Source organism: Homarus americanus, unplaced genomic scaffold, assembly GCF_018991925.1.
Source record: "Homarus americanus isolate GMGI-L3 unplaced genomic scaffold, GMGI_Hamer_2.0 scaffold6317, whole genome shotgun sequence".
NCBI lineage: Eukaryota > Metazoa > Arthropoda > Malacostraca > Decapoda > Nephropidae > Homarus > Homarus americanus.
In genome coordinates, this window is record NW_024730668.1 from 10,179,496 (window position 1) to 10,194,455 (window position 14,960).

Consider the following 14,960-nt stretch of genomic DNA (forward strand, 5'->3'; position numbering starts at 1 on the left):
TTGGACACCTATTTCAAGAAGTCCCCCAGTACTGGCTCCTCACGCCCCACCAGTGCTGCCTCTTCACTCCCTCAAGATGATCCAATACCTTCAACCAGCAAGTTACCACAGTACATAAACCTGTCTGAAGGAAGCGACATTGATGACCCACCCAGCCCTGTCTCCTCTTCTGCTTCTTCCAATTAATATAGTCTCCATGTATCCTGTAAATAGAAAATTATGGGGGCCCTGTGTGCATTCAGCTGACTACATTTAAGGTAAGTGCTCAGTCACACTGTATCCATTCCTCATTATTTATTACTTTTACTGTACTGTATCCATTCCTCATTATTTTTTTACGTTTAGGGTACTGTATTTCATTGTAGATTTTTAAAAAAAATTTGAAAAAAAAAATTTTTTGAATTTTTTTTTTTTTGAAAATTTTTTTTTATTTTTTTTTTTATCTATATCGGACTTACGACCATATCGGACTTACGACCTGGATTTGGGTCCCTAACCCCGTCGTAAGTCGGGGTCTAGGTGTACTGTATGTTATTTATGATGAAACATACACCACAATAAGTTGATCATACCAAATTACTGTATAATAATGAAATAAAAACAAACTTGTGATTGTAGCAACGGCCAGTCACACACATCGTGTCATCTTGTAACAATCAGATCTTGTTAGGCACATATCAAATCTGAGTAGATTACATTGTCCCCATTAAAGACAATACTGTGCAGTTCTGTACTTAAAACTCTAGCCATCATTTGGGGGTTAAACAGAAGAGGAAGTAACACTGGGACATTTAGGCATGATTGCATAACACATAAAGTTGGGGAGAAGAGAAGAGCATTTGCACTGTAATCCTAATAATTCATAATTAATCCTAATCCTCCTCCGATAGTCGGATCAACTGGGTAGTCAGCAAAACTTGCGGGGTATTTCCCTAAAATGTATTTGTCGGTTATGTGAAGAGGTGGTTAACAGGAAGTCGGTTTATGGGGTATACCTGTAGCTAAAGTACTTGTGTCACGGAACATTATTATGAAGAGCAGTATATTATGCTTGTGGAAGAAACTTTATGACCCTGTTGGCCTTATTAAAAATATAAGTACTGCACTCATATTGCAATTTTTAGCACAGCAGAAGTAGCCACACAGATTTGTATTGCACAGTTTAGAGGTTATACAGTATACAGTGAGTTCTGCTATAACGCGTGTTTTGGTAACGCGAATTTGCTCTAACGCGATTATTGAATTAGGAACGATATTTGTATAACGCGAACGCTTGTTTGCTATAACGCGATTTTTGCTTACTATTTCTCCAATTTTGTGGTACAGTGGGGTATGCTATAACGAATCTAATTGGTTCTAGAACCTTGTTCGTTATAGCATTCATTCGTTATAGGATTAATCCGTTCCAGGCCCCCAAATACAACCACTTAACACTGAAAAATATAATATAAAATTGTAAAAATTGTAAAAAAGTGCATAAATATGCATCTAAACCCCTGAAATAAAGAATATCATTAATATTTGTAATAAAAAACAATAAATTAGAAAAAAAAAATTAAATAATGTTCGTTGTAGGAGTTTCGTTCGTTATAGCATTCTCAATTTTATAGGTAAAACCGTTCGTTATAGGAATATTCGTAGTAGGATCCGTTCGTTATAGCATACCCCACTGTATTAACTGTGAATATAGTAAAGAAGAATATCAACAAGAAGCGTTCTGGTGATAGAATTCCTGGTGATGATCGTAAAAGAAAGGATATAACACTTGAAGAGAAGCTCGATTTTATCAACCTCAAAATCACCCTTCTCCCCCATCAAGTAAAGTGTTACATTTACTGTATGATTTCATTATTAGATACGAATGTAACATTTATTTAGACTGTGCTATCCTTTGTGTTAGGCTAACTACTAAATTTTTTCGATTTCGAGTAATCTGCACCTAACCCTATTTTCTCCATAAGCCCTGTTATTTCTATTACGCGATCTTCTAAAACACGATATTTTACAAGAACACAATTATCGCGTTATAGCAGAACTACCTGTACTGTCATTATGTTTAGTGGCACTGACCAATTACTTATATTTCATAACATTTATCTAATGTGCATTGGTTATGGCATTCTTAGACTTTAAGCATTATAAGTTACCGCAAAGACAAAACTACACTATATAAAGTTAACTAGTAAGTGGAAACTTAAATTTTCTTTTGGAATCCAAAATTCTATTTATAGCAACAATAACTTTTACTTTTGTCCAAGTGATCCCAAATTGATATGGAGCTTCTTCCTCTCCCCATGCAATATGATAACCTACATACAGCACATGACAGAAACCTATTACTGTATTTGGAAACAGACAGAAAGATGAACTGGTGAAGGGAAGGGAAATATCCTGAATATGCCCCCTTCAGTCTTTCAAATTGAAGGAATAACAACTTAAAAGAAATGAGACACTTACCTTTTTCTTTATCCTTAATAAATTCATCCTTGTCAATTTCAATTTCTCCTTTATGTGATTTCATTATATACTGATTACCAAGGGCAATCATGTCCAATTCATATTTTTCAATGGCCTGAAGTTCCTGCAATAGTAAACACAACATTGAAAGACAAAGTAAATGTGCATCACTTATGAACCAAATCAAACCCTACTTTTTTAATTTAATTTGTTTTTCAGGCATAATGCAAGGTGGCTGGAATCAGGAGCAAAAATACTCACTCCGACTCTCCCTTCGCAGACTGGTATTAATTAACTCATTCAAAAAGTTAATGTGTTATGCTATGGTACAGAACTCCCATTCCACAACTAAGACTCATACCTCTATCTAATTTTTCCCTGTTGTTTCACAAGAGCCAGCACCACCCTTCAGAAGCAAGAAATTATCAAAACTCACAGAATGTCACACTCCATTCATTTATGCACAATGCTGCTCCATGTATGACCATACACCTCACTTCTAGTAAATCCTACACACTGTCCTTTCATTTAACACCACCTTCCTCCTACCATATACCTCAAAATTATACTGTACTGTACATTCTTTTCATCATATACTTACCAATCTCTCACTATATCCACACCCAATAAAAATCTGCTGACACAACCACATGCAGACATCTGCTGACACAACCACATGCTGACAAAACCACATACTGACATCTGCTGACACAACCACATGCAGACATCTGTTAACACAACCACATGCTGACATCTGTTAACACAACCACATGCAGACATCTGCTGACACAACCACATGCTAACATCTGTTAACACAACCACATGCTGACATCTGCTGACACTTCCACATACTGTCATCTGTTAACACAACCACATGCTAACATGTTAACAAAACCATATGCAGACATCTGTTAACACAACCAGATGCAGACGTCTGCTGACACAACCACATGCTGACGTCTGCTGACACAACCAGATGCTGATGTCTGCTGACACAGCCAGATGCTGACATCTGCTGACAAAACCACATGCAGACATCTGCTGACACCCATTGACACAACCATATGCTGACATCTGCTAACACAACCACATGCTGACATCTGTTAACACAACCACATGCTGACATCATGACATCAGTTGACATAACCATATGCTGATATCTGCTGACACAACCACCTGCTGAAATCTGTTGACACAACCACATGTGAACATCTGTTCACAACCAGATGTTGACATAACCACATGCTAACATCTGTTGACTCAACACATACTGACATTTGTTGACTCAACCACATGTTGGCGTCTGTTGAGTTGACTCGCCCACATGCTAACATCTGTTGACTCTACACATGCTGACATCGAAAATACTCCACTTCCCACATTCTGGCTAATATATATTCCCCCTGTCCAGTTCTCAACTTACTTTCATCACTTTTGACTCACATTCACTATCAACTTCCACCTAGCAAATAATCATTTGAATCACATGAAGATTAGTCCACTAGCATATTTGCCCAGATGGGACTATTAGGATAGGTTAGGTTAGGTAAGATTAGGTTATGGTATGTTTGGATAGCATTAGGGTGGTTAATCTTAACCCTTAGCCCCGGGTGACGTTCCAGAACGTGCGCCTATTCCCGCCACTGTTTAAATGCCCAGCACGGGTTATCAGGTTCCCGTGTGACTATGAAGGGTACCCAAGTTTAGTGAGGTTACCCTGTGTACTTAAGCCTCTCTCGGTCCATGTAATTCAGTTGCCTCTGAAGATGTCTTGAATAAAAATGAAAGCTAAGGTGCTCCATTGTCTCCCTTTTTCCTGTGTGATTATATCAAGATTTATCTTATCCACATTTTCATTGTGGATCTACATGAAATAAATAAATAAATAAATAAATAAATATATATATATATATATATATATATATATATATATATATATATATATATATATATATATATATATATATATATATATACAGCGAGTTAGGGCAAATCAGGTCGTGAGGTCAATGGTAAAGTCCGACATAGATAAAAAAAAAAAAAAAAAAAAAAATAATAATAAAAATCCACAATGAAATGGTACAGTGAAAGTAATAAATAATGAGGAATGGATACAGTGTGACAGCACTTACCTTTAATGTAGTCAGCTGAATGCACATGGGGCCCATAATTTTCTAATATACATGGAGAATTACATTAACTGGAAACGTTTTGTAGAAAATGCGTGTGTCATTGGGAGAGCAATCATGGCGGTTGTAGTCCCGACGGGTCGTGGTCGGGGTCTAGCTGTGTATATGTATATGTATTTATTATATATATATATATATATATATATATATATATATATATATATATATATATATATATATATATATATATATATATAAGTATATATATATATACAGACAGACTTCGATTTACCACGTGACTCTACGACCGCCTTCAGATTTTTATTAATTTTTTTTTTTTTCAAATGACACACGCATTTTCTATACCGAAACGTTTCCAGTTAATGTAGTCTCCATGTATAATTAGAAAATTATGGGGGCCCTATGTGCATTCAGCTGACTACATTAAAGGTAAGTGCTCAGTCACACTAACCATTCCTTATTATTTATTACTTTCACTGTACTGTATCCATTCCTCATTATTCATTACTTTTACTGTACTGTATTTCATTGTAGATTTTTTATTAAAAAAAAAAAAAAAAAAAAAAAAAAAATTATCTATGTCGGACTTACGACCTGGATTTGGTCCCTAACCCGTAGTAAGTCGGGGTATATCTGTATATATATATATATATATATATATATATATATATATATATATATATATATATATATATGCAAGTAAATCACTGTAGGTGCTGGTGGATCTAGAGTGATAACCACAAGAAAGAAGAACAGAGTTCTCCGCTTTCGTGTAATTCACATCTTCAGGGTGAGTACAGACTAGTCGTCAGAGGGTAAGATGATCCAACCTTTCACCTGGATACACATCTTCTTAATTACGAAATTATCCAGTTTGTAATACTCACCTCCCTCAACTGTATATATATGCCTTGTTATGTATTTCTCCTTAGTCTGTACTCACCTCTGAAGATGTGAATTACACGAAAGCGCTTGGGAACTGTGTGTTTTCCTTCCCTATGGTTATTCAGCATATATATATATATATATATATATATATATATATATATATATATATATATATATATATATATATATATATATATATATATATATATATATATATATATATATATATATATATATATATATATAATAAACACGGAAGGAAACAGAAGGTGTCTGCTATTTTTTCCGTTTTATCAAGATTTATCTTATCATGTTTCATTGATCTACATGAAAATATATATATATATATATATACAAGCTGATAACCACAAGATAAAAAGAAAACACGTTCCCAAGTTTCGTAATTCACATCTTCAGAGGTGAGTACAGACTAAGGAGAAATACATAACAAGGCATATATATATACAGTTGAGGAGGGTGAGTATGTACAAACTGGATAATTTCGTAATTAAGAAGATGTGTATCCAGGTGAGAAGGTTGGATCATCTTACCCTCTGACCTGACTACCGACTGCTGCGGTGTTTTTTGAAGATTAGTAGGGTCACTACCTAATAACCTGACCATTGTAGACTTGACCTCACCCTCATCTACTGTATATATATGCCTTGTTATGTATTTCTCCTTAGTCTGTACTCACCCCTGCAGATGTGACACCTGTAAGCTTCGATTATCAGTGATTTCTTGTTATTATATATATATATATATATATATATATATATATATATATATATATATATATATATATATATATATATATATATATATATATATATATATATATATATATATATATATATATATATATATATATATATATATATATATATATATATATATATACAGTAAAACCTCGATTAACCGACTTTCGGATTAACTGTCAATCCCGAACCCCAAAATTTTTATTTATTTATTTATTTTTTTTTTTTACGGGGATTAGCCCACCCGGGCACAGGTCACTGACCCACATCGAAGCCTGGGGGCGATAATGTAATAATATTAATAATGATAATGCTAATAATAATAATCATATAAGTACAGTATTACCCCGCCTAACGCGGCTTCACTTAACGCGTTTTTTCATATACGCGGTGCCTCGCCAGAGCTGAACTTTCACTTAACACGGATTTTTTCCACATATACGCGGTGAGTGTCCGGCTCGAGACGCTATTTTTAGATTTGCCCCACCCGCCACCCTGCCTGACTGCCTGTTTTAGCTCATAAAATTCATACAAATTACTCCGCCAGAATATAATTTTATACGGAATTTTATAATTTGGTGATCATTTTGAATATAAACATCATAGATTTTGCATTAGACATACAAATTTTAGATAAAATGTTTTCTCTAGTAAATATGTTATCTTTTGTGCAAAATATATGACATTTATATTCAAAATATTCCTGGTCTTACAAGGAATCCAGCAATGTCAATTATATTATCCTAACTTTAGTTTGAGGTATTATTTATTAAAATTTAGTGGTTTTCCCACACATCTCCTTGGGACGGTTGGTGGGGGGGGGACCGACCGACCATCTGTTACCCCGTGAAGAATATATATTTTTTTTATTAACTGAAGATATTTGTTTTAGCTCATAAAATTCATACAAATTACCCGGTCAGAATATAATTTACATTGCTGGAATTCTTATAATTTGATGATCATTTTGAATATAAATATCATAGATTTTGCATTAGACATACAAATTTTAGATAAAATGTTTACTCTGAGTAAATATGTTCTCTTTTGTGCAAAATATATGACATTTATATTCAAAATATTCCTGGTCTTACAAGGAATCCAGCAATGTCAATTATATTATCCTAACTTTAATCTGAGGTATTATTTAATACAAAATGTTAAAATTTAGTTTTTTCACCCAACATCTCTTGAAGGGAGGATTGGTGGGGGGTGGGGGGAAGGGTTGGGACTGACTGTGCGGTTGGAAGAGGGGGGAGGCAAGGTGGGGTACTTTGATTGACGGATAGTGTCGTGAAGAATATTTTTATTTTTATTAACTGAAGATATTTGTTTTAGCTCATAAAATTTATACAAATTACCCGGCCAGAATATAATTTACATTGCTGGAATTCTTACAATTTGGTGATCATTTTGAATATAAACATCATAGATTTTGCATTAGACATACAAATTTTAGATATAATGTTTACTCTGAGTAAATATGTTATCTTTTGTGCAAAATATATGACATTTATATTCAAAATATTCCTGGTCTTACAAGGAATCCAGCAATGTCAATTGTATTATCCTAACTTTAGTTTGAGGTATTATTTATTAAAATTTAGTGGTTTTCCCCCAAAAATTTCTCAGAGAGGGAAGAGCCGGCAGTGTAGTGTGAGAGGGGAGGGAGTTGAGTCCATTATTTGAATGGACATTAACTTGGCGACTGTATTTCTCTATTTCTCTTAAGTATTAATTGTGTGCATGTACCATCATAAAATTAAGATGTTATTTTTACTACAACATAGTTATGTGTCTTCAAAAAGTGGAGTTTGGGGGTCGGGCTGGTTTCTATTGGAATTAATCCCATATGTTCTGTTGTTCACTTACCGCGGATTTCACTTAACGCGGGACCCTCTGGGTTCTATTGACCGCGTTAAGTGGGGTACAACTGTAATAAAGCACCATAAAGAAATGCAAAAATGAAAAAAAAATAAATCAAGAGTGAGAAACAATATATGTATGTTGTGTTGTCAATAGTAAGAGAAGCAATTGAGACCCTGCAATTGTGTGTAAATGAGGTAGAAAGTCAGATTAGCAACCTGGGACTTGGTCACAATTTTTGTGATGACATATGTTCTTTGACTTTTCCATTTTTTATTCACGGTTTCTGTGCTGGTTCATATTTATTTACTAAAGTGGTTAATGTTTTAAAGCAAATTCTATTGAAATATGAATGGCAAATGAACAAAAATGAATAGAGGGACTTAAACGAGGAAGGTTAGGGAAAGGTACTTTGAAAATGTATGTTTTATTTCTGTAGACTTTATGTACTATTAACCGACCTTTTGGATTATCCGTCAGCCCATTCCCCCCATATGTGGTTGGTTAATCAAGATTTTACTGTAATTGCAATTCTCAAAATCCCTCCCGCACCCTCCATCACACGCATTGCTACCGCCATCTTCTTGTCTGGCGAATCGGGTGTAAACGCACACAAAGAAGGCTCTGCTACTTTGTGTGTAATAGCTGAAATATTAAGTGCCACAAGGATTTTACTTTCTGTATTTATACATCTTACCACGGTGAGACAATTGAGTGACGTTTATTTTGATTATGTCTCTACTGTGTACAGTATATATATATATATATATATATATATATATATATATATATATATATATATATATATATATATATATATATATATATATATATATATATATATATATATATATACAGTCATGCGCCAGTTAACGTCCGATCGCATATACGTCCGTGGCCCCCCCACCAAAAAACTTCCGTGACGCCTGCTGGACCACCACTCCACGACCCCCTTACGGAGACACAATGATCCTCCTCATACTGGTCAGATAATTATGTGTTAAAGGAATATGCTTCTTTCCTTAGGCGTTTTTTAAGCATTTGCCTCCAGGTGTAATGTTAACCTACATCTATTGACGATAAAATCTTTCACCTACAAATTGACAATAACACATTTGCTGTAATCTGACATATCTAGTTGCCTGAACAATTGCAACCCCAGTTGCAATTTCAAATTCTGTGTCATTACTAAGGAATAGTGAAGTCTCTGGTGCACTCTAAGAATAAGAGAGAAAACGGAGGACTCAGGTGTCCTGATGTGAGAGAAAACGGATTCGTATGATGGGGGACCAAATAAAAAAAGCATAGCTACATGTTTTGTGGACTACAGTATTAAGCGTACCCTTTTCATCACTTTGTAATAAACCTAGCCATGCCTATGTGTGTTTATGATATTTACGATAACATTATATATATATTTAGTGGGTCTAAATGGTCGTAAATTGGGAAACTTGGGGTTGGGTCTTGGGTGCCTGGAACGAATTAGAATAAATCCCATAGGTTCTGTACTTTCACTATCAGTGGGGTCCCAATTAGGCGCGATAACCAAGGGATGTACTGTACTGTACAGTATTACCCCGCTTTACACGGTTTCACTTTCCGTGCTTTCTCATTTACGCGGAACCTTGCCAGAACCAGACTTTCACTTTCCGCAGTGCATCTACTCATATACGCGGTGAAGTATATTTTTTTTTTTTTATTTAGCTAATAAAATTCATACAAATTACCCGGCCAGAATATAATTTACATTGCTGGAATTCTTACAATATGATGATCATTTTGAATATAAATATCATGGCTTTTGCATTAGACATACAAATTTTAGATCTAATGTAATAATTTGGTTTACACAAAGCAAATATTTTATCCTTTGTGCAGAATATATGAAGTTTACATACAAAATATTCCCTGACCTGCAAGGAATCCAGAAATGTCAATTATATTATCCTAACTTTAGTCTGAGTTATTATTTATTACTTAAAAATGTATATATACTATTTTCTCCCAATCGCTTCTCTGGTAGGGAGGGAGGGAGGGAGGGACAGACCCAGCGAGGGAGGAGTATTTTGATTGACAGATAGTGTCCTTGAAGAATATTTCTTTGTTTATTTACTGAAGATATATGTTTTAGCTCATAAAATTCATACAAATTACCTGGCCAGAATATAATTTACATTGCTGGAATTCTTACAATATGATGATCATTTTGAATATAACATTATGGATTTTGCATTAGACATACAAATTTTAGATCTAAAGTAATAATTTGGTTTACACAAAGCAAATATTTTATCTTTTAAGCAAAATATATGAAGCTTACATTCAAAATATTCCCTGACCTGCAAGGAATCCAGAAATGTCAATTATATTATCCTAACTTTAATCTGAGGTATTATTTATTACTAAACGTTAAAATGTAGAGTTTTCACCCAAACATTAATCAGAGAGGTAGGAGCTAGTGAGCTGGGAAGAGGGGGTGGGGGGATTTGAGTCCATTATTTGAATGGACATTAACCTGGCGACTGTATTTCTCTTAAATATTAATTGTGTGAGCATACCATCACAAAATTTAGATGTTATTTTTACTACAACATAGGTATTTTGTCGGAAAAAGTGGAGTTTGGGGGTCGGGCCAGTCTCTATTGGAATTAATCCCATATGTTCTGTTGTTCACTTTACGTGGTTTTCACTTTCCGCGGTACCCTGTGGGTTCAATTGACCGCGTAAATCTGGGTACTAGTGTATATACTTGTGACACTGGCCAGTTGCTTCTGGTGTTATGGTACAGGGGTACCAAGTGACAGCAATAGGATCCCGCTTCCTCTATCAAGGAATACACAATTAAAATTTAAATTAGAAAAAAAAAACATTCAAATAATGGGACATAGCGATCCTAAATAGCCCTAGAGCGGGCACAGTCACGTACGTATCGCGTATTCTTATAGATTGTGCTGCCAGGCGTACGTTATCTAGTGAATTTAGTCAATATTATACAGTAACAATGGACCTAAGTGTAAACCTGTATTGTACATGTACTAAATGATTACAGTACTAAAACTGTTATGTCTATTGCAAATATAGCTTGTTTATACAGGAATTCAAATAAATTACTATCTTACAAGAATCCAAGCTATGTAAGTTATACTCACCCATGTCGTTTGGGTGGCAAATTATGAGAAGAGCTTAGTCATTCTTAAGTAATGATAAATAAACACCCAGGCCTTCAGCGCCAACTGTCAAATCTTATCTCAAATAAATATAGACACTCTGTCACCTCACCTCACGCTCGGCTGGCTACCTCCCTCCCTGTGTTCCCAGACAAAAGATTGGTGATTTCTTTATGTATATCTCAGACTAAAGTTAGGATAATATAATTTGCATTGCTGAAATCCTTGCAAGACAGAGATTAATTTGAATATAAGCGTCATATATTTTGCTCAAGATATAAAAAAATGTAGCACATTAGTGTACAATACTGTAGTACATTTTATAAAAAGTTTTTCAACTGTATTTTTGGGTAGATTTACATAAATTTCTTCATTTACATGCAAACACCATACTAAAAGAAACGTAAAAGAAATAAATGACCTTAGTGCAAAGCTGGAGTGCACATGTACTAATTTGATTATGGTACTAAAATTGTTATGTCTAGTGCGAATCACATCGTTTATATTCAAATAAATCAGGATGTTACAAGAATCCCAGCAATGTTAATTATATTCTCCTAGGTCATATCACTGGCATTTTAAAATGAGAGAAGCTTAGTAGGACTGTTAAATAAACACACAGAGACCTTCGGCTCAAACTTATCACCTCAACCCCCCCACCCCTCGCTGGCTGGCTCCCTCCCTCCCTCCTCCCCAGCCAAGGTTTTAGGCTTACAGTTTTTATCTTATATAATATCTCAGACTAAAGTTAGGAGATTATTATTTGCATTGCTGGAATCCTTGCAACACAGCCAATATTTTGAATATAAACGTCATATATTTTGCTCAAGGGATAAAAATTGTTGTACACTTGTGTACAGTACTGTAGTACATTTTATAAAAAAGTTTTTCAACTGTATGTTTGGGTAGATTTACATAGATTTCTTCATTTATTTTCATCCAATTACATGCACATACCATACTATAAGAAATGTAATAGAAATAAGTGACCATAGTGCAAAGGTGGAGTGCACATGTACTAATTTGATAAAGGTACTAAAATTGTTTTGTCGAGTGCAAATTATAGCATGTTTATATTCAAATTAATCAGTATGTTACAAGAATCCCAGCAATGTTAATTATATTCACCCAGGTCATTTCACTGGCTTTTTATAAGAGAAGCTTAGTCACTTAAGAACTGATAAATATAAACGCGTTAGACCTGGGCCTGTGGCAACTGTCTAACATACTACCTCCCCTCCCACCACGCGCCCTCGCTCGCTCCCTCCCTTTCTCTCCCCCATCTGCCCGGCGTTGCTGGAATCCTTGTAAAACAGTGAATAATTTTAATATAAATGTCATGTATTTTGCACAAGAGATAAAAATTAATCACCTGTATCACATTACAGTAGTGATTTAAGAATAAAAGTGAATATGTACGTATATAGTATTCCACATACACGTACAGTAAGTATAAATACAGTATTACCCCGCTTTACGAGGTTTCACTTTACACGATTTCTCATATACGCGGTGCCTCGCCAGAACCAAGCTTTCACTTTCCGCGGTTCATCTACCTATATACGCGTGAAGTATAATTTTTTTTTTATTTAGCTCATAAAATTCATACACATTACCCGGCCAGAATATAATTTACATTGCTGGAATTCTTACAATTTGATGATCATTTTGAATATAAACATCATAGATTTTGCATTAGACATACAAATTTTAGATCTAATGTTTACTCTGAGTAAATATGTTATCTTTTGTGCAAAATATATGACATTTATATTCAAAATATTCCTCGTCTTACAAGGAATCCAGCAATGTCAATTATATTATCCTAACTTTAGTCTGAGGTATTATTTATTACTAAAAAGGTAAATATTCTGGTTTTCCCACACATTTATCTGGTAGGGAGGGTTGGTGGGGGGTGGGAGGGAGGGAGGGACCGACCGACCATCTGGCACGTGTGAAGAATATTTATTTTTTTATTAACTGAAGATATTTGTTTTAGCTCATAAAATTCATACAAATTACCCGGCCAGAATATAATTTACATTGCTGGAGTTCTTACAATTTGATGATCATTTTGAATATAAACATCATAGATTTTGCATTAGACATACAAATTTTAGATCTAATGTTTACTCTGAGTAAATATGTTATCTTTTGTGCAAAATATATGACATTTACAATGACCCCTCCGTTAACGAACTCAATCCGTTCCAGAAGGTCGTTCGTTAACCGAAAAGTTCGTTAACCGAAATCATTGTTTCAATGGGTTTTTGGGTAATTGGTTCCAGCTCACCGAAAATTTCCTAAATTCAACAAAAATGGTAGAAAAGTTCACTTACTTTGAGGTGTGTATGTAGAAGGCTCCTGGATGATGATGATGATGATGGGATTTAAAATGGGGGTGGAGGAGAAGGAAGAAGAGAAGGCATTGGGGTGGAAGAGAAGTCACCCCATGGCGCCATTTCACCCATACAATTTTAGCTCTCTTGGTGTAATTCAAGATTATTTTCTTTAAATCAACACTGCACTGCATTATATATTGTCAATATGTAAAATATATTTCAAAATGACCAATAATTTGCTTGGAAACACAGAAAAAAAGCGTTTAGTTGAAGAGAGTCTCAAGCAAGATGTTACCTCCAGTGAAAACAGAGAAAGACTAACTCCTGTTTGCTGTGTTAAGAGGCTGGATGCCGCGCATTAAACTAGTCACTTTACCTTCAATTATGTTCAATAATTGTTAAAATGACTAAAAAATTGAATATTAAACTTTTAAAATTATTGAATAGTATAAAGTTCTTGATATTTACTAAAATAGTAAGGAATTTAAGCACTAGAACCGATTAATGTATTGGCGGACTGATACTAAAGCTGGTTGCCCGGTCAGTGCAAGCGAAAACATGTTGAGGTCGGTTCGTAAGAACTTCGTAAACCAAATTTTTTTTCGTTAACCGAATTGAAGATCCTTATGGAAGGCAGTTCGTTAATCGAAATTACGTTAACCGAGGTGTTCGTTAAACGAGGGGTCACTGTATATTCAAAATGTTCCTGGTCTTGCAAGGAATCCAGCAATGTCAATTATATTATGCTAACTTTAGTCTGAGGTATTATTTGTTACTAAAAGTTAAAATTAGTTTTTTCACCCAACATTTCTCTGGTAGGGAGGGAAGGTGGGGTGGGTGGGGAGGGTTGGGACCGACCGACCATCTGGCGCGGTTGGATGAGGGGGGCAGGCAAGTTGGGGTACTTTGATTGACAGATAGTGTCGTGAAGAATATTTTTTTTTTTATTAACTGAAGATATTTGTTTTAGCTCATAAAATTCATACAAATTACTGGACCAGAATATAATTTACATTGCTGGAATTCTTACAATATGTTGATCATTTTGAATATAAACATCATGGATTTTGCATTAGACATACAAATTTTAGTTCTAATGTAATAATTTGGTTTACACAAAGCAAATATTTTATCTTTTGTGCAAAATATATGAAGTTTACATTCAAAATATTCCCTGACCTGCAAGGAATCCAGAAATGTCAATTATATTATCGTAACTTTAGTCTGAGGTATTATTTATTACTAAACATTACAATCTAGTGTTTCACCCAATCATTTCTCAGAGAGGTAGGGGCCAGTGAGTGTGAAAGGGGGGGGGGGAATTTGAGTCTA

General features: G+C 34.6%; 1 protein-coding gene across 1 annotated transcript in view; it reads right to left on the bottom strand.

Annotated features, from left to right (window-relative positions):
• LOC121867079 (nuclear speckle splicing regulatory protein 1-like) overlaps positions 1-14,960 on the bottom strand; it is a 95,114-nt gene that overhangs the window by 28,705 nt on the left and 51,449 nt on the right. The window contains exon 7 of the mRNA XM_042366834.1: positions 2,458-2,581. Within this exon, the coding sequence (XP_042222768.1) occupies positions 2,458-2,581 (124 nt within the window). The remainder of the gene's footprint in view (positions 1-2,457; positions 2,582-14,960) is intronic.